A 24220-nucleotide genomic window follows, 5' to 3' on the forward strand; every position below is an offset into this window, starting at 1 on the left:
CTTTTTTTTTTTTTTTTCAAAGACTTTTTTTGAGTCTCTATACCCAAAGTTGGGACTCCCAACTCATAACCCCAACCAAGAATCTCATGCTCCACCAACTGGGCCTGCCAGGTACCCCTATTTTCTCTTAAGGACGCCAGTCATTGGATTAGGGCCCCCCCTAAGAACTTCATCCTTATTTGATTGCATCTGCAAAGGCCCTATTTCCAAATAAAGTCGCATTCACAGGCAGGGGGGTTAGGACTTGGACATATCTTTGGGCGGACACCGTTCAACCCACATCTCTCTCACTAGCTGTACGACCTTGGGCAGGGTGTGAGGCTTCCGTGTGCACAGCGGGGCAGTAGGGCAGCGCCCGTGGGGAGCGGCTGGCAGGAAGCAATGGCCGCGTGAGGTCAGAGCCCGCCTCCCTGAGGGCACATGCTCCCATTTGCCCGGCGGCCTTCCCTCGAGGAAGCGCGGGGCACGCCCGGCTGGGGGGGGGGGCGGGGGGGATGGCGCGGGCAGCCGCGGCGTGGGGGTGGGCGCCGAGGGGGGGCGCGTGTAGCCGGGCAGGCAAGTCCGCGCGATCCGGCCGCGGGATAGAGAGGCGGCCGCCGGGCGACCCCAGAGGTTAGGGACCTGCCCCAGCCGGGGACGCGGGGCTGCCTCCGCCCTGGCCCCGCCCCACAAGCCCCGCCCGGCCCATTGGCCACGCGCCTCGAGGCCCCGCCCACCGCTCCGGCCCCGCCCGCTCCCCGCTCCTGGGGCGCTTCTTCCTGCCTCCGACCTCCCGTGGCCCGGCTGCCGGCGGGTTGGGTCTCTGCAGCCTCGGCGGAGGGAAGGAAGCGATGCCGCAGCACCGAGGACAGTGATGAGAGGAGGGGCCACCTACGCCATGCCGCGCCCGTCCCTCCGGCGGCCCCCGCACCCTCGTCCTCCGCGGGGACTGCCCCAGGTCGAGGACCACTCGGGTCAGGGCTGCGGCCAGCGCTGCCCACTCATTCAGGCTTTTGCTAAAGTAGCACTTCTTTTTCTAATTATGAAGATTGCAGGAATTCAAAACCCGAAACAACAAAGAGAAGAACATGAAAGGTCTTCCCAAGCCCTGGGCCTGCCGGGAATTGTAAGCACTGGTAACAGCTTGGGGGACGCTTTGGACCACGGCTGTTCTGGACTAGTGACCGGCTTCACCAGCCTGAGTTGGGGGCTGACCGGAGACAGCAGGAGCGGCCATTCAGAGCCAGCCTGCTGGGAAGCCACACGGGACACAGAGCCTGGCCTCTCTCCCTCACTCCTGTACCAGCCAGATGGATCATTTAACATTTTTTATTGCAATAATGTCACATTTACAGGAAAGATGCACAGATGACACAGAGCTCCCCCCACCCATTTCCTTTAATGTCCACACCTTACATTTCCGTGGTAGCTTTATCACAACTAAGAAACCAACGTCAGTCCATTACCACTAACTAAATTCTAGGCTTGATTCAGAGCTCACCAGGTTGCCCACAAATGTAGAAAGAGCTTGCCTTTGAAAAAAACAAATTTGATTGAGGCTTCCGTATGGGCTATTGGAGAGAATCCTGTGCCAGACTGGCCCTCCACTGTAACCAATCATTAACATGGACAAAACAGATGAGGCAGCCCTTCTCAGGTGTGAAAAACAGGAAATGCAGGACTGCAATCCCCAGGGAAGGGAAATTCCCGAGGTCCACCTTGCCCACCCCAGCTTGCTACTGTGGCAGTCTCCCACCCTGGCGTCCAGCCAGGCCACCCCGTATTACTGAGCTGAGGACGCAGTGGTGCTGCTGGAATCCGTGGAGAGGGGAGTCTCAGAGTTCCCACTGTCCTTGGCTGAGGACGGGGCTGCACGGATGGTGAGGCCTCCAGGCTTGCCAGAGAACAACTGTCGTGGGAGCTCTGGGCCCGCTGGAGTGGACACCTCGTCCAAGCCCATGAACGTCTCTGGCGCATGGCAGAGACACCGGGATCCATGCCCCGGGAACTTGTCTATTCTTGATTGTCATGTGTCACGTTGCCCCAAAACTTAATGATTGAAAACAACAGTAGACATCGGTTATCACGTGCGGTTTCTTTGGTGGGGAATTCAGGGTGGGTGAGCCAGCTTTGGGGAGGCAGGTGGGCTACCAAGATGGCTGACTCGGGTGTTTCTGGCTATTGGCAGGCGGCCTCCGTTCCACCCCACAGGGGCCTCTCCACAAGCTGCACCAGTGTCCTCCCAACACAGGGCTGGCGTCCCCTGGAGTGGGAATCCGCAGGAAAGAAGGCGCAAGCTGCAGAGCTCTGAGTGATCTGGCCTCGGAAAGCGCACACTGTCGTCGTCAAAAGAAGATAACAGAATCTAGAGACTATACCGTATTATCCACAACAACCAATGAACGATAAAGTCACTCAGCATGCAAAGAAAACAGGAGATGTGGCTATTATCAAGGAGAAAAAAAGACAATCGACAGAAGTCAACCCTGAGCCCCATTTTAGGTTTGACAGAGAAAAACTTTAAGGCAGTTGTTTTAAGATACTCAATAATTAAAGGAAAGTATGGCCTAATGAATGAAGAGAAATCTCAATAGAAAATAGAAGCTGTTAAAAAGTACCAAATAAAAATCCTACAAATGACAAAAAAAATCACCATATGGGCTTCACAGCAGACTGAAGCTGATAGAAGAGTGAATTTAAAGACAGACTAAGGGTCATTATCCAATCTGAAGAACAGGAAAATGTTGAAGAACATGAGCAAGCTGTCTCAGGCACCTGCTGGACAATATTAAAGGGTTAACATATGTGTGTTAGAACCTGAGAAGGAGATGGGGTGCCTGGGTGGCTCAGTCGGTTAAGCACCCGACTTTGGCTCAGGTCATGATCTCTCGGTTTGAGTTCGAGCCCCGTGTCAGGCTCTGTGGTGACAGCCTGGAGCCTGCTTCGGATTCTGTGTCTCCTTCTCTCTCTTCCCCTCCCCCACTTGCGCTCTGTCTCTCTCTCTCTCTCTCTCTCTCTCTCTCTCTTAAAAAATCAACAAACATGGGGCGCCTGGGTGGCTCCGAGCCTGGAGCCTGCTTCCGATTCTGTGTCTCCCTCTCTCTCTGCCCCTCCCCCATTCGTGCTCTGTCTCTCTCTGTCTCAAAAATAAATAAAAAAAATTAAAAAAAATTTTTAAATCAACAAACATTAAAAAAAAAAAACTTCATAAAAAACAAAAAGAACCTGAGAAGGAGAGAAAGGTAGGACTGACACAGGAAAAAAAAAAAAAAAAAACAGTTGTCAAAATAATGGCGAAACTTCCAAAGTTGACAAAAACATTGACTTACATATCCAAGAAGCTCAGCAAACCCCAAGCAGCCCTGCTGGGGTGCAAGCACACATAGGCACTTCCTGCTCAACCCGGAAGGGCCCGCAGCATGGAGAGAGTCAGGGGCCCTAAACAACCGCAATCCAAATAGCCCACTCTATGAACTTTCCCCAAAAAGGAAAGAGCTATGTGAATGCACTGACTTGCCAGAGGCTCATGGAGGTTAGTGGCAGGGGGACTGTGCCTCAGTTCAGAATGGTTAGTGGTCCAGGGAACAGCCGGCCAATGAGAGAGAAGGGAAGAGAAGAGAGTCCAGGGGCACCTGGCTGGCTCAGTCGGTAGGAGCATGTGACTCTTGATCCCAGGGTTGTGACTTCAAGCCCCACGTTGGGCATGGAGACTAATTAACTTTTAAAAAGACAGAGAGAGAGAGAGAGTCCAGAAACAGACCTTCCTGGTAGAACTTTGATATAGGACTATCCAATAAGAAGGCCTGAGAAAGGACTGTGTTATCTACAAGTAAAAAATGAACATGGGCTCGCATCTCACACTACACGCAGAAATTCCTGGAAACTCCAGATGGGTCAAGGAAGAACGAAAGAAAATCTTTAAGGGGTGCCTGGGTGGCACAGGTGGTTCAGCGTCTGACTTCGACTCAGGTCATAATCTCACGGTTTGTGGATTCAAGCCCCACATCGGGCTCTCTGCAGCCAGCACAGAGCCTGCTTGAGAACCTCTCTCCCCCTCTCTATGCCCCTCTCCTGCGCTCTCTCTTTCTCAAAAATAAATAACCATTAAAAAAAAAAACACACACACATCCAAACAGGCTTGAAGAAGAAGAAACTGGAGGTCTGACAGCACCATATACCAAGACAGGTTATAAGGCTAGAGTAACTAAAACCACTTGGTATTGGCTCAAGTGTAGCAAAAACAACAAGCAACAGAATAGGGTCCCGACGGGCTACCTGCTGGCTAACAGACGTGCCACGGTTGCATCAGGGGTATGTTAGTTGTTTGCTTCTGTAACAAGTTCTCACAGACTGAGTGGCTTAGCACAACACAAACCGATCGTCTCCAAGTTCTGTGGGTCAGAGATCTGATGCAGGTCTCGCTGGGGTGATGACCACATGTCATCAGGGCCACATTCCTTTCTGGAGGCTCCAGGAGAGAACCCATGCTGTCACCTTTGCCAGTTTGCGAAGGCTGCTCGCATTCCCCGGCTCAAGGCCCTTCCTTCACCTTCGAGGCCAGCAAAGGCTGCATCATTCCGACCTCTTCCTCTGTATCAGATCTCCCTCTACCCTTCACCCCTGCCTCTGTCATCCATTTCTAAGGATGCTTACGATGACATTGGCCTAGCTGCCTATTCCGGAATAATATCCCATCTCCAGATCCTTAATACAATTATCTCTGCAAAATCCCTTTTTCCACGTAAAGCAACATATTCCCAAATTCTGGGATTACGATGGGACACGGACATCTTCCGTAGCTGTGATTCCGTCTACTGAATAAATCGTGCTGGATCTACTTTGTACCCATAGGGAAAAGTAACCCTGATGCCTGCTTTACAGTATACAAGACAAACACCAATTTTAAATAATCATAAGCCTACATGTGAAATATAAAACAATTACGTTTCTAGAACAAAACATAAAAGAATGTCCTCATGACCTCGGGGTAGCAAAAATTTCTTCAACTCACCAAAAAAGAGATTAAATCATTAAAATCAAGAATGATTCTTCAAAGACACCATTAAGAGTTGAAAAGGTAATCTACTGAAAGGAAGAAAATGCTTGCAATACATACATCTAAGGACTCATATCCAGAATACACCAAGAACTCTTACAAATCAATAAGAAAAAGGCAGATGACTGAATGGAGACGTTGACAAAGAACTAGCCTTACTTACATAGACACTTCCCAAGATAGCAAGTCCAAATGGTCGAGGGTAAATGAGAGGACGCCTCAAAATTTTCAGTCATGCAAAGAAATGCAAAATGAAAGCACAATGTGCCTCCAGAATAATTATAGTCATAGTCACAACAGAACTGAGGGTCAGTGAGGGTATGGAGCGGCTGCATCCCTCCTGCTCTGCTGATGGCGGGCTAAGCCGAAAGGACCCCTTTGGAAACCATTTGTCAGTCCCTACGAACATTGAATTTAAGTACACCCCTGACCAGCAATTCTCCTATCAAAGCTGTATGTATGTGCAAAAAAGGCACATGTGAGAACATTAATAGCAATGTTGTTCACACTGGCCAAAAGCTGAGGGCCCATCAACCCTCCCAGCACTGAAAAATGAGCTGTGGTATACTCATTAAAACACATAATGGGATACTGTGTATCCCATTGAAAAATTCCCGATTGTATATACCAATGAAAAATAACGAATGTGACTCACAACAGTGCTGATGAGTTTGAGAGACGTAGCGTTAAATGAAAGTAGCCAGATTTAAAAAGCATCCACCACAGTTGACTCTTGAACAGGGGCACCAACCCCTCCACCCTTGTGTACTGGAAAATCCACGTATAACTTTTGACTCCCCCCAAACTTAATTATTAATAGTCTACCGCTGACCAGAAGCCTTACCAATAACAAAAATGGTCGAGTAAGGTATATTCTGGGGGCGCCTGGGTGGCTCAGTCGGTTGAGTGAGAGTCTGACTCTTGATTTTGGCTCAGATCATGATCCCAGGGTCATGGGATCGAAGCCACATCGGGCTCTATAGAGTGTGGAGCCTGCTTGGGATTCTCTCCCTCTCCCTCTGCCCCTCTCCCCCACTTGTGCTCTCTCTAATTTTCTTAAGTTTATTTATTTGAGAGAGAGAGAAGCAAGGGAGGGGCAGAGAGAGAGAGAGAGAGAGAGAGGGAGAGAGAGAGAGAGAGAGAGAATCCCGAGCAGGCTCCACAGTATCATCGAGGCAGAGGAGCTCAACGTGGGGCTCGAACTTGTGAACCTCAAGAGCCGAAACCAAGAGTCAGTTGCTTAACAGACTGAGCCATCCAGATACCCCACTCTAAAATAAATTAAAAAGAGGGGCGCATGGGTGGCTCAGTCGGTTAAGCGTCCGACTTTGGCTCAGGTCATGATCTCAGGGTTTGTGAGTTTGAGCCCCATGTTGGTCTCTGTGCTGACAGCTCAGAGACTGGAGCCTGCTTTGGATTCTGTGTCTCCCTACCTCTCTGCCCCTCCCCCGCTCATGCTCGGTCGTGCTCTCTCTCTCTCTCACAAGTAAATAAACATTAAAAAAAATTTTACAAAAAATGATCCAGGGGCACCTGGGTGCCTCAGTTGGTTAAGCGTCCAACTTTGGCTCCGGTCATGATCTCACAGTTCATGAGCTCAAGCCCCTCTAACAGCTCAGTGCCTGGAGCCTGCTTTGGATTCTGTGTCTCCTTCTCTGCTCCTCCCCCACTCGCGCTCTGTCTCTGTCTCTTAAAAATAAATAAATGTAAAAAAATTTTTTTTTAATAAATTAAAAACCAACAAACACAAAACAGGCCAAAGTGGTTTTGAGGCAGCAGTTAGAGTGGAAGGTGGTGTCTGAGAAGGGGTGACAACAGAGGGGGCATGAGAGGCTTCTGGAGCGCTGGCGGCCTTCTGCCTTGATGGGAGAGGGCCAGCATGAGTGTGCGCACAACAGGGAAACGCTTCAGACTGTTCGCTTAGGACTCGACCACTTCACTCTACATACATAGGTATGTACACTTTACATACGAGTAAAATTTAAAGTTTATTTTAAAGTTAAAACCTTTCATTTTAAAAGTTTACAAAAATGTACATTTGCATCACATTGACTCAGCAATCTAGCTTTTAGGGATTTTTCCTTGAATCCGTTATGATTAAATTCACCTTTATACACAGAAACACCTTCAAATAACAGTGACTGAGAAAAGATAGATGTTTTCTCACTTTTAAGTCAAACAAGTCCAAGGTTGGCAGTCCAGGGTCCTTTCTTTCCATCCCATCACCCTCAGTGCTTTGCAGGCAGAAGGAAGAAGGGTCAAGGGAGGCTGGTGGACGGAAAACCCAACGTTCTGTTACAGAGACAGGGAGAGAACGGGCGTGGCCATGGGCTCTGTCTCAGCCCCACAGACACCATTCTTGAGTACTCACGACTCAAATGAATATCTCTTCCATACCCGAGCCCGGGCCACTGCCCCGTCACGCAGGTTGTTCTGACAGGTGAGAGGGGGCTGGAGGCCAGCGCCCACCCCTTCTGCTGCGTGTGCCCGGTGAGCCTGCTTTCAGTCGGAGGAAGGCATGCCTTTCCCATGGCACTCAAAGGCGTCCTGGCTCTTCTACCCAAGGACATTGGCCTCCAGCCTCACTTGAGGCTCCTCTCCCGGGCTCACTTCCTAGCCCCTGCCGTGGCCAATAAATGTGGGCCACCCACCACCCACTGTGAGCACCCCCCTCTTGCTCTGGTACCTGAGTCCAAACCCTCTTCAGGATGAGCAGCCTCCACAGGCCAGGGGTCCTGCCGCTTCCCACCGTCCGGCACTGCTCCCAGCTCTTCCACCCTTCCCCCACCCCCCGCCCCAGTTTAAATTTCCCAGTCAAGCCTTATGGCCACTCTTCTGCACACATCTTTACTCCACTGTCCCTCTCCTCCTTTGTCACGCTTCTGGGAAAAACTCCAACCCCGTCAAATCCAGCTTCACCTGCTCTGAGCCTGATCGTGGCTGCACTACAGCACATAGCGGGGTCTTTCTCTGATCCCTGATCTGCCTCCTAACCCGCCTCATGACCACCCCCCCATTCCCAACCTGCCTCCTAATCAGATGTCTAACACGACCCAAACACACACATCCCTAATCTTGCCTCCCTAACCTGCCTCCCTAACCAGATGTCTAACATGACCTCCCCCCCACCCCTAACCTGACTCCTGGCCTCACCCCTAGCTAGATTCTCTGACCTCCCTAGCTGGGACACCTGTGCTGCCTGAATATTCCACCCTGTTTCTCTGAAGTCTTGTCACTTGTGTAAACGTGGAGCGACTACGGAAAGTTGTGTTCAACTTGTGGGGAGCACAGGGAAAATCAAAAGGCCTGTAAAAAAAGAGAAGAGAGAAAGAAAAGAGAGAAAAGGGTCCATGATACAAAACCAGACCTTCTGTGCCAGGATTCTGTGCACTTGGACCTACTGCATGAGGGGCAGGGCAGGAAGGCAGCTGTTCATACGGCTTAAAGGGTATGCACGGCAAGCTGGCAGGATGCCAGATTTCTACTTCTTTTTAAAAAAAAAAAATTATTATTATTTTGTTAAACAAGCTCTATGCCCAACATGGGGCTTGAACTCATGATCCTGAGATCAAGAGGCACAGGCGCCCCTCCACTTGTTTCTTTGTATTTTTTACAAACTTGTTATAATAAGCACATGCTCCTTACCTAACTAGAAAACCCAAAGTTTAAAGTTACTCTTGAAAAAATGAATTTCTCTAGGGGTATCTGGGTGGCTCAGCTGGTTGAGCATCTGACTCTTGGTTCTGGCTCAGGTCATGATCTCGTGGTTTCGTGGGTTCATACCCCACCTCAGGCTCTGTGCCGACAGTGCAGAACCTGCTTAGGATTCTCCCTCCCTTTCTCTCTGCCCCTCCCCTGCTCATGCTGTCTCTCTCTCAAAAATAAATAAACCTAAAAAAATTAATTTATCTAAAACTCTATCCTGGCAGAGCTGTAGAAAGCATCCCAGATGGTGTTCAGAAGCGCCCACCCCCACCCCCTCAACATTCCCTCAGTGGACACCCTATTTTTGGCTTCTCCCTCTCATGCAACCTGGCTAGGCCAGGGGTGAAACATCCCAAGGGGAAGTGAACGATGTTGCCACATTTCCTCACACCAGTCCCTCAACCCCTGGGGCAATACTGAGGCAAGTGGGGCTTTCCCTCCACTCACTGTCCTTCAGAGTCCCATGGACTTCTCATTCCCCCTGTGGGGCCTGCCTCCTTGCCCCTTGATGGCTTTGGAACAGAGCCTTCGGGAGCTGAGGGCCAACGCCAGCTACCAGCACTAACACAAGCTTTCTCCTGCACTTGCGGCTTTGAAAGACCAGTTCTGTCTGGTCCTGAGCACCTATTTGCCAGGACTCAGACCTGACCCTGGGTAGGGGGACAACGATTGCCCTTCCTTATCCCATCCTTGCCTCCTGGGGAATGTATAGAAAAGAAGCCTGGCTTTATGGTATTTTTGGCTTTGGAGGCTTCAGTTTCAGGAATCCACGTGCTTAGATTAACTGCAGTTGAAGTCTCACTGCCCAGTGCCAATGCAAGCGCCGCCTATCATCTCCCAAGTGCCCTGTACTACCTAGCTCCATTTTCTCCCACCTGAGATGGGGACTGCAGACCCATCCCAGTCCAGCGTCAGGCAGTTCTGGTGCAGGAAAACCACTTCAGGCGGGCTATTTCTTCCTGACGGTGAGGGCTGAGTGCTGGAGGAGCCTCCTAGGGAGAACGCCATTCAGCCAAATTCAGTCTCTTTAGAGTGGGGAGCCTGCTAAGACCAGGAGTTCCACATTCGCGCACCCCGGAGAACAGATTTGCACTGAGTACGCACTGCGGGACCTTCACCAAGCGGCACCCTGGGATAACATTAGCGAAAAAGAGTCGGGCAGAAGAGGCCAGAAGGAGGGAAAACACCTTCCAAGCAAAAGGTCGGAGAGGAGCAAAGCATGGGAGAGCGGAAGCAGTGTGGCGCGTCCCGAGAAAGCGCCTGGTGCCACCGGGCTGGAGCGCAGGCTGGTGGGAGTGGCCTTCCGGGGAAGACCTTGTCCGCTGGGCCCCAGGAGCTGGCCACCCCATTTCGCCCAGCCTGCCTTCCCTGCGTCACCTCGTCCATCCCCGCACGACCTTCGCGGATAGGACACCGTCTTAGGAAAGGGGAGTGTGGGGCTCAAAGGTCCTGCACGGAGAGATCTGGGAGCAGGCGTTTGAGCGGTCAGCCAGGTGGGCCGGGCCGCGAGGTAGGGGCGCCGCCCTGGGCCGGATCCGAGACCGACCAAGGGTCAGCCATTCAAGCCGGGCTGTCAGCGCCCCTCCGCGGGGCCCTCCCCGAAAGCGTCCCCGCGGCCTGACGCCGAGCCACCGCCGCTCGGACGCGGAAGGGCCCAGCACGCGTGCGCAGCGGGCACGCCCGGCCGCGCGCCGGCTGCGCGCCGAGACCCAGAATGCCGCGCGCCCTCGGGGGCCGGCCGTCGCGGGGCATGCCGGGACCCGTAGTCCGCGGAGGCGCGGTCCCGCCCCGCACCTGGCGGGCGGCGGGCGCCCGAGGGGCCCAATGGGAGCGGCGGCCCGGCCGCCCCGCCCCGCGCCGCCGGACGCTGTGCCGGGACATGGCTGCCGCCGGTGCCGGGTCGTTGAGCTGAGTGTCGGCCGCCGGGAGCCAACCGCCGCCCTCAACCGTCCGCGCGGGCGGGCCGAGGCGCCGGCGGGCCGGCGAGCAGTCGCGGCCGCCGCGGAGGACGGGGAGGCAGCAGCAGGAGGCCGGAGCGGCCGCCGCAGCCGGGCACATGGCGTCCATCTTACTGAGGAGCTGCCGCGGCCGGGGGCCCGTTCGCCTGCCGCCGCCCCGCGCCGCCGCCCCGAGGGGTAAGCAGCCGGCCGGGGCCGGGTGGGGACTGGGAGCCGGGACAGCGCCGGGGCCGGCGGCGGCAGCGGCAGCGGCGGGGGTCCAGGGGCTGGGATGGGACCCGGGGGCCAGGGGCGTTAAGAGGGCCGGAGCAGGGGGGTCCGGGTGTCCCGGCCGGGGCCGAGACCGGCGGGCGGCAGAGGGCCTCGGGCCCAGCGGCCCCGCGACTCCCCGGCGCGAGGCGGCGCCCCGGTGGGGTGGGTGGGTCGGGGCGCTCGGGCGCGGCCCGGGGCTGGGGTCACGCCGGGCCGGGACTTGGGGCGGCCTCGCCCCTCCGCCCCGCCCCGACCGGCCGGTTGCCGGGGCGTGAGTGCCGCGTGCGGGGCGGCCCGGCGCGGGCGGCGGCCTGTGACTCACTCGCGCTGTGACCTTAGCCGCCCGGCTGCTGGCCGCTGCGTCCAGAGCGGGTTTGGGAAAGTTTTTTGAAGGGAGCGCGCTGATGGCCAGCCCTGGGACTGTCTGGGCGCTCCTCTCGTGGTTAAGCTTGGTGGAACGTGGTATTCACTCACGAGGACAGTCGTGCCCTTGGGCCACGTTTAGGACTCTTCACATGAGACGGCCTGGGTCTGCCGCCTTGTGGGACATCCGTGGGACCGATATCCGTATAGGACTGTGTGGGGCATGTGTAGAGGGGCCCCAGGCCTTGCTGTGCATGGCCCCAGGCTGGCCCCTTTGTACCCCCAGGCTCTGTGACCCTAGCTGTCCACACAGATCACACCTAACTCGGGGCTCTTAGGGGTTCACATGTCAGCAGCCCACACCCCCTTTCTGACTCTCTCCCCTTTGACATTAACCTTTCTGAGTTCCTTATTTGTAAGATTGGGACTTGCCCTACAGAATTTAGATTCAAGTAAAATAAATTTCAAGGTACTGTACAATTCACAAAAGCACTCCCAAGAAACACGATTCTTGTAATTTTTAAGTGATGGCTGGTTGGCTTCTTAGAACTTTGGAGCCATGGGAAGGGCATTGGGCCGCAAGAACTGACGGTGTGAATGGTCTAGGTGCCCAGTCAGCCTCCCATCTTACCACCTGCCCTCAGAGTTTTCCGTGTTTAGGATGGTAATGAAAATGGTTTGGCCACTTCACGGCTCTGTGGCGTGTTCACAGTTTACAAGTTAGCGGAGTCTGTCCTGTGGTTGCATCGTTCTGGGACCACCGGCGTTTCCTGTAGTTGGCACTGTTCTGTGTTACACAGGAAGGGGCTGAGAGGGGGTCAGACCTCCGGGTTGCTGCGGGACCAACAGGGAATCCAGAGCCTGTGAGACCCAAGACTGGACCGTGGGGCGCAGTCCCAAACCCTCCGAAATGGCACTCCCAGCTGGGCACAGCAGTCCTTCTCTGGAGCACTTTTCCCCATCGTTAACTTCTTTTATCAGTATGGCTCGTTGTCGTAATTAGTAAACCAACTTTGAAGCATTATTATCGACTGAGGTCCTATACTGTATTCGGATTCCTTTCGTTGTGTTCCATACTTTCTTCTGATTCTTGTTTTGTGATTTACATACTCTATCTTTATTCTGCACGTACTTTTCTATTTGTTGGAAACATTTCCTTCTTTAATTTGCACACATTTTACTCTGATGTCTTTCTTTGTCCCAGGATCTTACCCAGGACACCACATTACATGTAGTTGTTATTTCTCTTTATAGTCTTGGCTGTGACACGTTGCTCAGGCTTTCCTTGACAGTTCTGAGGACTGTTTAGATCTAGTGTAGAATGCCCCTCTATTGGGATTTGTTTGGCATTTTTTCTGTTTCTTTTTCTTTTCTTAGTTTTTAATTTTTCTTTTTTCTTTTTGAGAGACAGAATGTGAGTGGGAGAGGGGCAGAGAGAGAGGGAGACACAGAATCGGAAGCAGGCTCCAGGCTCTGAGCTGTCAGCACAGAGCCTGACACGGGGCTCGAGCTCACAGACCATGAGATCATGACCTGAGCTGAAGTCGGACGCTTAACCGACTGAGCCACCCAGGTGTCCCACGTTTGGCATTTTTTCATGGTTAGACTGGGGTTATGTGTTTTGGGGAGGAAGATCACAGGTGTGATGTCCTCATCACATCGTGTTTAGGATGCCTGCTAGCAAGATGAGTTTTGTAGTCAGTATTGACCTTGATCACTGGGCGGAGGTAGTATTTGTCAGATTTCTCCACAGTGGGGAGTTACTTTTCACCCCCTTTTTGTGCCATGCTTTGGAAGTTGCTGTGTGGGGCACATACTTGGGAGTGGGCTGGGGCCCTGTAGCGGGGGGACTGACCGGGTTTGCCACAGACTGGGTGAGAGCCGTGAGGTCTTGGCCTTTGGCGACTATCGAAACCGGGGAGGACTCGGGGAGGACTCGGGGAGGAGCAGGCCGGGGCAAGCCCTGGGTTCTCAGAGCTGTTGGATGGGAAGTGCTCAAGGGACCTCAGAGTCTCCTATGCTCACAGGTATTCCAATGCAGGGTGCCTGGGAAGGTGCTGGAGGGTGGGTAGGGAGGATCCTGCCTGGAGCAGCTGGTGGAGAGAACCCAGAGAGCCCTGTCTCCTGGAAACCAGGTGGAGAAAGGTGTGGGATATGATGAAATACATTTGGTCTGTGCCCTGTCCCTGTTCCCAGCAGAGCTCTTAGAACCTTTGATAGTTCCTGCAACAAAGGGGTGTTTTGTGTTATTTATAATGAGCCCCCTTTCTTCACACCTATGCTAACAAGGTACCTGAGATTAGAGGCTTGGCTCTTCCAGCCCAGCCCCGACCTTCAGAGATGGGAAGGGATCTGGGGATTGAGTTCAGGCACCAGAGGCCGAGGCTGTAGTCAGTCACGCCTAGGTAAGTGAGGATGACTCTTGACTAGGGAGGCTTGGGGAGCCTCGGAGTTGGTGGCTTCTGCAGATGCCGACCCCACAGGGACAGAGGCTCCTGCCCTTAGGAGTCTTGGAGACCTTCCTTGGGTACCTCACCGTCTGGCTGTTTTTCCTGTCCTGTCTAATAAACTCTAATAGTAGGCAGAACACTTTGCTGAGTTCTGTGCTGTTCTGGAGAATTAACAAAACTGAAGGTGATCGTAAGAACCCCCAAATCTGTAGCTGGCAGATGTGTGGGTGGCCTGGGGACCCTGCTTGCAGCTGGTGTCCCTAGTGAAGCAGTCTTGTGCTGAGTGCTTAACCAGTGGGTTTGCATTAACTCCGGATAGAGTCAGAATTGAATGGTAGTTGGGGCGCCTGGGTGGCTCAGGTCATGATCTCACAGTTCATGAGTTCGAGCCCCGTGTCGGGATCTGTGCTGACAGCTCAGAGCCTCAAGCCTGTGTTGGATTCTGTGTCTCCCTTTCTCTGTGCCCCTCCCCTGCTCGTGCTCTGTCTCTCAAAAAATAAAATAAAACGTTAAAGGAAAAAAAAAAGAATCGTGGGTTGCCCAGTTGGTGCTGGAGAATGGGTTGTTGGGAAAAAAACAAAACAAAAGAAAAGGACTTCTAGAAGGAAAGAGTGGCCCACCCATGAGCCATATCTCAAGAGTCCCCATCACCTCCAGGAATGGGGTTTCTCAGAGGGCCAGGGAAGCCTTCGGAGTGGGGAGATTGTGGGAAGGGACCAGGTGGGACTGGGATGCACAGTTCACACAATGTAGAGATGGGGGGTAGGCCAGCAGCTCTGGGAGCTGTGATGGCTTGTGTGCTTGCTGGGGGTGATGGCTTGTGTGCTTGCTGGGGGTGATGGCTTGTGTGCTTGCTGGGGGTGATGGCTTGTGTGCTTGCTGGGGGGGGGGGCGGTGTGCAGGGGAGTGCGTAGGGCAGGGGTGTGGGGGGCAGCCCAGGATGGGAATGCAGGGGTGGGTGTCCAGGGTGGGGGTGCACTGGGGGAGTGTACAGGGCAGGGGGCTGGCCCAGGGAAGAGGATATGGAGGGTGTGCAGGGCAGGGATGCAGAGAGCAGACCCAGGACAAGGGGTGGGGGGGGTGTGCAGGGCAGGGGGCTGGTCCAGCGCAGGGGTGTGTGTGTGGGGGGGTGTCCAGGGTAGGGGTGCAAGGGGGGGAGTGTGCAGGGCAGGGGGCTGGTCCAAGTCTGGGAGTCCTCTGTTTGGTCCTCAGCTAGAGTGAGAAAGACTTGGTGTGATTGGAAATGTGGTGTTTGAAATGGAAAAGGTTACTTTATGAACCAGTGACCACATGTGAGCCCAGACCCCAGCTTAAAACAAGGCTGTCACTCATACTACAAGGTCCTAAATTTAATGTTTGATGGGAATATGAGAGTTGCCTATGATGACATCGGGCTCCTTCTGAGTTACGTAAAGTGACAAGGGGAAGTGTGTGTCTCCAGGGGATCCACTGGGAGCAGCTTGGATCTGCCCTGCCTGGTCTGCTCCGAGCTTGTCCAGGAGTCGGCACCTGTCCCCTGCCGTGCCTGTCTTCTCTCCTCCCTTCTCACGCTGGCTCCCCGAGTAAGGCCTCGGCACCCCAAGCCCGCTCTGTGCACTCCTGCTGCCTGAGGGTCTTAGGGTGCTGGCCCGGCTTTCCAGCCCTGCTCTGCCCTGCCAGCACGGTGCCTGTGGCCCTGCCGCCCCAGGATTGCCAGTGCCTGTCTCGTCCCCTCCACCGCTTGTGTCCGCAGCACAGGGTCTGAGCACAGGTCGTGTGACTGGACTTGGAATTTATGCTCAGGGAAAGTGTCAAAACTACACGAAAATCCTAAAAGCGTGCTGTACGCTCAGCGGTAGTGTTTATCCAAGATACGGTTTACTTGCGGTGTTTGGTCTACGAGTGGTTCTCATAACCCTCGCCCTCCTGTGGGCAGAGAAGTTGGGGGACCCTTTGGATCAGGCCCTTGCTTGCCCTGTGGGGCTGTCTGTGCACTGGGGGGTCCCGCGCAACTGCGCAGCAGCTGGAGCGAGTAGGGAGGGGTCCCGCCCGGGGAGACCTTCAGGCCCGGGCTCTGGGCCCTCGGCTGGTGGAGCCCGGTGTCCCCGGTAGGGGTGCGTGAGGCCAGGGGCTGCCTCAGGTCCCCCTTCTTCCCTAGAGCTACCCCAAGACACCGTGTTCCTAATGTGTCCCTTCGCTTAGCAACACCCTGAAACCTTCCGGCACTCGGAACACGCTTCCAGACACGTACTCTGTGAAAGACACGGGGCACCCTTTCGGGCTCTAAAAGGTGGTGTTGGTATAAAACGCCTGGTTTGACACTAATTTTCTTGCTTTTTCTTTGTCTCTGTCATAGGTAGTCTGGGAGAGCCCGCCTGTCTCAGTTGTGCCAACGCCGTGGGGTTGATAAGCCACTTGTAAGTAAATCGTCACTTACCGTCCTTCTGTAAGCGGGAGCTTGGAAGTGCTCGAGTGACATGTGACTCCTGATTGTGGGGAGACAGTACCTCCTGCTTTGCTGTTTTTGTTTTTCTTTCTTTTCACCCTTTATCTTTTCATTTTGAAACATAGCCACATGTTAGTGGGTCTTTGGAAAATAAACATTCATAATTTCAGTGTCTGTTACAAATATTGTTAGCATTTTGATGTATTTTATTCTGGTCTTTTGTTCACACATCTGTTTTTTATTTGTTTATTTAAATGCTTTTTATTTAGTTTTGCGAGAGTGCGAGAGTGTGAGCAGGGGAGTGGCAGAGATGGGGGGGACAGACGATCGCTCCGTGCTGATGTCAGCAAGCCTGACGCGGGGCTTGAACTCACAAACCGTGAGATCCCGACCTGAGCCGAAGTTGAGCATCTGACTTCCCACGGAGCCACCCAGACGCCCTCGCGCGTCTGTTTCGGAAAGCTGCGCCGGGTGCTTCGCACCGTGTGCTTTGCCCTGCTCACACAGCTGCTGTTTTCAGTGGCTTTTCTTGGACTTTGCAAAAAGACGTTGGGTGCTCCACGCAGCATTGCAGGTGTGGGGCTCCCTCAGTGAACACACTAGACCCTCGCTTGAACCCCATTTGGTCCTTCACGGAGCGTCATGTTGAGCGAGTGGTGGCCGCAGGGCTTACTTACCCCCACCTGGTTCTGGGGATATGTCTGGAGTGTGGATTTAGCCCTTCCCTCTGGTGAGAAGTCTGTGATACTGTTGTGAGGCTTGGAGGGCTTCCTGGAGGGAGTGGCATCCACTCTTCCCTGTCCGCTGTCGCAAATGGACTTGAACTTCTCTCAGGGTTCCTGTTCTCTCCCACCTGCATTCCCTCTGCCCAGCATCCCTGAGCACAGTTTCTTTCTGATCCCCCTCACCTACGTGGTGGGATGCCCAGACCTTTCTTCCTGACACCAGGCCCTTGTCCCAGACACCCAGAGTGGAGCCTGTCTCTCCCTTCCATCCCTGATTCTCCCTGTTGGAGAGTGCAGGACCCCCTTCCCAGGTGCCATCCAGGTGGCCCCTCACAGCGTCTTGCCCATGGAACCATGGGGGCTTTTAAGTTTTTTTACTCATTTGAGATCGTTAATTTGTTACCTCATCTGGAGAGGGGCCCCCGAGTGGCTTGGCTCAGTCAGTTAAGCGTCCGACTTCGACTCAGGTCATGATCTCACGGTCCGTGGGTTCGAGCCCCACAGTGGGCTGTGTGGTGACAGCTCAGAGTCTGCTTGGGATTCTCTCTCTCTCTCCCTGTCTCTCTGCCCCTCTTTTGCTTGTCTCTGTCCCTCTCTCTAAATAAATAAATATTTTTTTGGGGCGCCTGGGTGGCGCAGTCGGTTAAGCGTCCGACTTCAGCCAGGTCACGATCTCGCGGTCTGTGAGTTCGAGCCCCGCGTCAGGCTCTGGGCTGATGGCTTGGAGCCTGGAGCCTGTTTCCGATTCTGTGTCTCCCTCTCTCTCTGCCCCTCCCCCGTTCATGCTCTGTCTCTCTCTGTCCCCAAAATAAATAAAAAAAAAAACGTTGAAAAAAAAATAAATAAATATTTTTTTTAAACAGACCTTTTTTTCTCTCTCAGGTGAAGGTCACTTTCTTTGTGTAGGCCACGTGCATTAATTGAAGGCAGTTCCCAGATGTGTTGGATTTGGTCTCGTTAATGGACCTCTTGTCTCATTTTTTGAGTGGTTATTGCTGGCACGTAAGTTACCAGCTGTCTTGTGTCCAACCACTTCTCACAGCTCCCTTTACTAGGTTTTAGCTCCTTCTATAATACCTTTCCTTCGTGGTGGGGGTGGTCCTGGGACGTGGCCACAGTAACAACGAGTGTTCCTTCCTCTGTGTAGCTCTTGCTTCTGCTGCTTTTGGGTTCTCTCCGCAGCCGGGTCTCGCCAGAAGAGCTGCAGGCAAGAAGTAGAGTGTCTAGTGTTGAGTCTGGAAGGTTGGCTTCTGTTTCTAGTACTCTCTGCTGTGTCTTTTTATTCGTAGTGCGCGAAAATGTTTTTATTAGGAATAGTGTTGAATTTTTCAGGCACCTTTTAAGAGTCAAATGTACCTGCATTTAATATTCATATTAAAATATAAGCACTCTGTGCTTTATTAACATGAATTTTTATAAGTTAACAATTTTTAGAAAATTAAACACTTTTTTTTACAAAGTTAAGCAATGAGGGGCACCTGGCTGACTCAGTCTGTGGATCATATGACTCTTGATTTCAGGGTCGGTCATGAGTTCAGGCCCCATGTTGGGTGTAGATTACTTAAAAATAAGTGAAATAAAATTATATGTAAAAAAAAGAAAAAAAGGAAAGTTACATAATGAGAACTATAAAGCTGTTTTGCTGAACTCATGCATTTGAAATGAGCAGTTATAGGTGAGAGTTGAAGTTTTATATCACATCCAGCACACGTTACTTGTTATTTTGATGGCACAGATGAGTACCGGTGACCCTTGAACAAGAACGCAAGGCGGGGCTGGGGACGCTGGCCCCTCCCTGTGCAGTCGAAAGTGCACCTGTAACTTTTGACTTCCCTGGAACTTAGCTACTGACAGCCTGCCCTTGACCGGAAGCCTTGCTGAACATGAAGAGTCAATTGACACGTGATTTGTATATGTATCATATGCTGTGGTCTTACAATAAAGCAAGCTAGACGAAAGAAAACTTAAGAAAATGGTTAGGAGGAAACGCTTACGGGACTGTCCCGTGTTTATGAAAAAGCCTCGGCGTGGACGCGGTCCCGGCACAGAAGTCCGTGCGTGGCGCGGGCCTGTGTGGTGGCGGCGCCCCGTGAGGGGGTCTGTCATCTCAGTTTTCAGCTCTGGTGGTCCCGACCCCAGAGCGTGAGCGGCTGCGGAGTTTCTGATCCAGGACCACTCGATCGATGGGCGTTATCTAGCTGCCCTTGACCTCCTTTATCCTAAAAGTGAAGGCAGAGAGGGAGTCCAGTAACGTGCAGCCCCTTGGTCGCAAAGCCCCCCAAGCACAGGGGGTCGTTCGGCGGGAGGACGGGGCTGCCGTGAGGCTCTCGGGCTCCTGCATGGGACCACTCGGAGGGTTGGTGGCGGGTGCTTGCCTGGCCCCCGGAGTGTCCTGCAGGGTGCACTGGGTACCACAGGGCCTGGAGGGCGCTGACAGGGGTCCCAGTGCCATGGGCGGCGGCCTCCCGTTCCCCAGCTGAGGGGCACCTCGTCCTGTGGGCAGCGTCACCTCTTGTCTCTGGGCAGAGAGGCACCCTGCGCTTCGGGAACCATTCCTCCTGGTCCTGGGACCGGTGGCTTTATTGTCCGCCTCTGCTTCCCTTGCTTGTTGCCGCTGTCGCCGCCCTTGCTGACGCCATGTCCCTGAAGAACTGAACGTGGCACGTTGAGGGTTGGCGCCCTCCGTGGCCCAGCCGTAGGCCATTGTCTGGGTGGGCTGTCCCCTTGGGAGGGGGACGTGTCAGGTGGCCCGCAGGTGTTGTGCCTGTGGCATCTTTTCAAGGGTCCAGAAGGTGCTGTGGGGAGAGCAGGCCTGGGTCCCTCTGCCTGCCATCCTGTGTTCGTGCGGCTGATGCCATGAGGCCCGGGAAATGCTCTGACCCGCGAACCACTCCTCTGCCAGGTGCTGCTTAGGACTTCTCTCCTTTTTTTTTAAGATTTCTTTTCTTTTCTTTTCTTTTCTTTTCTTTTCTTTTCTTTTCTTTTCTTTTCATTTCATTTCATTTCATTTCATTTCATCTGTTTATTTGAGAGAGAGAGAGAGAGAGAGAGAGAAGATACCAGGCGGGCTCCGTGCTGTTAGTGCAAAGCCCATTGTGGGGCTCGATCTCGCAAACTGAGAATTCACAAACCCCATGATCAAGAGTCGCGTGCTTGGGCACCTGGGTGGCTCAGTCGCTTGAGTGTCTGACTCTTGATTTCTACTTGGATCACAGAGGTTGGGCTCTGTGCTGTGTGTGGAGCCTGCTTAAGATACTCTCTCTCTCTCTCTCTCTCTCTCTCTCTCTCTGCCCCTTTCCCTTGCTCATACTCTCTGTCTTCAAAAAAAAAAAAAAATTATGCTTTTTGAAAACAGCTAAACCTTTCTGGGTAGAATATTGGTAATGTTAGTTTCTAGCGTGCTTGAAGATAGCCAGATCCTGGAGCCTCGCTGACCCCAGTGGATATGCTGGGTGCCTTTCAGCTTGCTGTGTTTTCGCGAGTCTCTGCTTTCGCCTGTTGGCTGTGCTGTCCAGCGCCGACATCACGCCTTCTTGTGGAAGCCACTTGCTTCCTTGTTCGTTGAGTGTCGGGAGCCTGGATCATTAAGTTCGACAGAGACAGGATGGCAGGCTGATCCCTGCATCAGGAGGTGAGGCTGAGGCACAGAAGGCACAGTCTGTGGCCACAGTCCCACAGCCGCAAGTGACCGAGCGGGTCTGCTGTGCTCTGTGCAGCCTGTCCCTCGGCAGCTGTGACCCAGTCAGGGCAGGGTGGGTTCAAGGCCGCGCCCTTCCCGCTCAGGTGTTGACTGCGGGGCTCTGGGGCTCACGGCACAGGACTGACCCTGCCCTTTGAAGGCAGGAGGCCGTTGAGGGGTTGCTCGATGGGTGGCGGGTGGTGCCCTGTGCCAGCTGCACCCACGTGATGCAGGCTGTGAACCGAGGCGGGCACGCCTCTGGCTGTCCTTCAGCATTCCCCACCTGTAAGAGGTACAGCTGGACCGGATGTTCCCTGGCTTCCTCCAGCCCCGATTGGCAGCTGCCAGCCCCCTGGTGGGTGTCGTATGCACCTGGCGCTCTGGGTACTTCACGTGTCTATTACTGCACACATTTACAGAGGACGCTCACGAAGCACAGAGAGAGGTTAATTAACTTGCCCGAGGTCTCAGCATTAAGTAGTGGATTGGAATTTGGGATGGGGCGGGCAGCTGCGGAGCCCCGGTCCCGTGAGATGCTCCAGCCGATGGGAAGAGGCTGGGCTTGTGTCGGTTATGAGCACGAGCCTATGAGCTGACTTGGAGCCTGTGGCCTCCCGGGGGTGGGGGGAGCGTCGTCCAGTGTGACGGGTGGGGTACGAAGGAGATCCCGGGGCTCCAAGAGTCGTGCAGGTAAGGTGTTCCAGCGCTGGATGTCATCGAGGCTCTGGGCTGAGCAGAAGCAGCAGCGTGGGGAAGACGGAGGAGCGGGTCCGGGGCGTGATTCGTTGGGTTTTCGCCACTTGGTACGAACGTCTCTGCTGGACAGTGCACGGGTTTGGGTCCCCGTGGATTTGAGCGTCCTCGCTAACTTCCGAGGCTCGCTCAAGAACTGCAGATCTTCGTAGAAAGTCACCTGGTAGGGAACGGACCTCCCTGTCCTGCCTCCACCCCCCGCAATTCCCCAAGTCTGGGAAGCCGCCTGGGAGACCTGCCCCGAGGTCGGTTCTGTAGTCCGGGGGTCAGGGGCCAAGCTCTGCTGTTTGTGTCCAATCTGCCCTTCCTTCGAGCCCCCGGCCCCTTGGTGCCCTGGTGCCACCTGTGAGCCCACGGGGGCCGACCGCTCTCAGTCCCTCGCACAAGCCCCTTCCCAGCAGCCCCTCTTCCTCCTGATGTGTTTCCCGGGCACGCAGACGCGGTGGGGAGTCGGTGTCGGTGCTGGGAAGATTGAGTGTCTGTGTGGTTGTGACGCAGCCTGGCCCGTGTCGCGCTTGCGGGTTTGAGGTGCCAGGAGGTCGCCCCTCATCGCTGTTTTCCTCTCTCTCTCTTCAAGGAATGTCTCCTTTCGCTGCTGCACTCCTGCCCACCCCGTGTACCTGTCCTTCAGGACCGATCCCCGTGGCTGCTGGACTGCGAGGCCCGGGCGCGTGTGCTCGGTGTCCCGAGTGCCGTGGGCCCCCGCCCCCGCCGGCCTGTTGGTCACAGGGCCTCAGTTCCTCCCCACGCGCTGCTGGCACTCCACGCCCCCGCTGGGTGATGACTCTGTGGTGGAGAAGTCCCTCAAGTCCTTGAAGGACAAGAACAAGAAGCTGGAGGAGGGAGGCCCCGTGTACAGCCCCCCGCCGGAGGCGACCGTGAGGAAGTCCCTGGGGCAGAGGGTCCTGGACGAGCTGAGGCACTATTACCACGGCTTCCGCCTGCTCTGGATCGACACGAAGATCGCGGCGCGCATGCTCTGGCGGGTCCTCCACGGCCACAGCCTCACCCGCAGGGAGCGCAGGCAGGTAATGGGCGCTCGGCAGCTCCCGGTCGGGCCGCCTCTTACGTGCTTTCAAATACTTCCGGGGCTTTCCTTCTGCCACTTATGGTTAGAAGATAATAATAACAACAGGAAACTCTAACCGTGAACCTCCCTGTACCACCGCTGATAATCTCTCGGTGCCTCCGCGGCCAGAGGGCCTCACACACCCCGTCTGTGGTCTCCCGTCGCTCTGGCCTTGTGCCACCGCGTCGGCCTTCTTTCCTGTCGGAGGCCTGTGCCCACCCCAGCGGACTTCTTTTGCAGGGTAGCTGCCTTTTCTGTCTCGTTGCTTTCCAGATGTCTGTCTTTAGGGCTGTGCTTCTCCCTCTGTGAGCTGGGTCTTACTTGTTGGCTCTGAGCTCCTGACTCAGGTCTCACCTCTGTCATCGGCTCCAGAACCTGCCCGCCCACCGGCTCTTTAGCTGCCGGGAGCTCTGGTTCAGCATTCGGTACGCCAGCTTTCTCCGCCATTCACCAGCTCTTTTATTTTTAAACCTGTTTCTTCATGTTTATTTATTTGCAGAGAGAGTGAGCGTGAGCAGGGGAGGGGCAGAGAGAAAGGGAGAGACAGAATCCAACTCAGGCCCCTCACTGTCAGCCCAGAGCCTGACTCGGGGCTTGAGCCCACGAACCGCGAAATCTTGATCTGGGCCAAAATCAAGAGTCGGACGCTTAACCGACTGAGCCAGCCAGTCACCTCTGCCCTTCACCAGCTCTTGAAAAAAGATTGTTCCTATTTTTCAGGAGCTCAGACCTTCTGGGTGTCGTATTTTGCCTGAAATAACTGACAGTTACACTGTGGACTTTTCTTTCTCCCCTTCTTGCTCTTTTCTGGTGAGTCCCCAGGGGCCAAGGGGCAGCTTTAAGTTCTCAGTGGCCTAGGATTCTCCGAGGAAAGGTGCAGAAATGTCTCTTCCCTGGAAGTTGACTGCCAGAAGATTCCTTTGTGAGAAAACAAGGACTTGACTTTAACGCAACCTGGGGAGTTGGCCGTTATGTGTGAGAGTTCCTCTGGCTTCTGATTTCATACGTGTTCTCAAGAACTTCTGGAGAACCTGGGTCGTGGTTGTTTGACTGGCTGGGATTTCCCCTGGGATGCCACGTTAGAAGGGAGCAGATGGAGAATTGAAAGAAGGATAGTTGTATTGGAATTTCAGGATCATCCTGTTAGTGTCTGTCGGATGTTGATGACGAGGCGTGTTGTTGAGTTAATCACAATGTAATGCTTTGTATCCTGGACTCCCGTGCGCTGCTCCCCTACCCCGCGAGAGCTGTGTGCATTTGCTGCTTCCGTGAGGATGATGAGACTTCGTAAGAACAAAAACAAAAGAGTGGGAGCAGATGAGCACGTCCCAGCGAGAGGTCCCAGTGAGAGGCCCCAGGGAGAGGTCCCAGGGAGAGGTCCCAGGGAGAGGTCCCAGCGAGAGGTCCCAGGGAGAGGTCCCAGCGAGAGGTCCCAGCGAGAGGCCCCAGGGAGAGGCCCCAGCGAGAGGTCCCAGGGAGAGGTCCCAGGGAGAGGTCCCAGGGAGAGGTCCCAGCGAGAGGTCCCAGGGAGAGGTCCCAGGGAGAGGCCCCAGCGAGAGGTCCCAGGGAGAGGTCCCAGGGAGAGGCCCCAGCGAGAGGTCCCAGGGAGAGGTCCCAGTGTGCATATGGACTTGGCAGTGGTAGCACATGGGAGAGGCTTTGTGGGGCTGTGCTTTCTTCTCCTTGTTTCAGGGCCTTCCAGGTGATTTGAATTTGAACAAAATGTTGGCATATAGAAGAGTGACTCTTACAATTAGGATATTTACAAAGGCAAGCGGTTGTAAAATAATTTGTAGGAGTCATTTA

General features: G+C 54.1%; 1 protein-coding gene and 1 long non-coding RNA gene across 3 annotated transcripts in view; one reads left to right on the forward strand and one right to left on the reverse strand.

Moving 5' to 3' along the window:
- Positions 1 to 1294: 1294 nt before the first annotated feature.
- LOC109269779 (uncharacterized) lies at positions 1295 to 10423 on the reverse strand. Of its 2 annotated transcripts, none has more exons than XR_008421888.1 (5): positions 10118 to 10423; positions 9616 to 9732; positions 8189 to 8341; positions 7203 to 7327; positions 1295 to 2315 (listed from the first exon to the last, which is right to left on the reverse strand). It is a non-coding gene; the product is annotated as an uncharacterized LOC109269779 (long non-coding RNA). The 2 variants fall into 2 exon arrangements; XR_002081262.2 differs by having other exon boundaries at positions 8209 to 8341; positions 10118 to 10421.
- Positions 10424 to 10574: 151 nt separating this feature from the next.
- The window catches only part of LETM1 (leucine zipper and EF-hand containing transmembrane protein 1), a 39810-nt gene continuing 26164 nt past the window's right edge, over positions 10575 to 24220 (forward strand). The window contains exons 1-3 of the mRNA XM_019453893.2: positions 10575 to 10875; positions 16099 to 16159; positions 21923 to 22373. Of these exons, the coding sequence (XP_019309438.2) occupies positions 10797 to 10875; positions 16099 to 16159; positions 21923 to 22373 (591 nt within the window). The 5' untranslated portion in view covers positions 10575 to 10796. The remainder of the gene's footprint in view (positions 10876 to 16098; positions 16160 to 21922; positions 22374 to 24220) is intronic.

The sequence above is a fragment of the Panthera pardus genome, unplaced genomic scaffold, assembly GCF_024362965.1.
Source record: "Panthera pardus isolate Hobbes unplaced genomic scaffold, ASM2436296v1 HiC_scaffold_13, whole genome shotgun sequence".
NCBI lineage: Eukaryota > Metazoa > Chordata > Mammalia > Carnivora > Felidae > Panthera > Panthera pardus.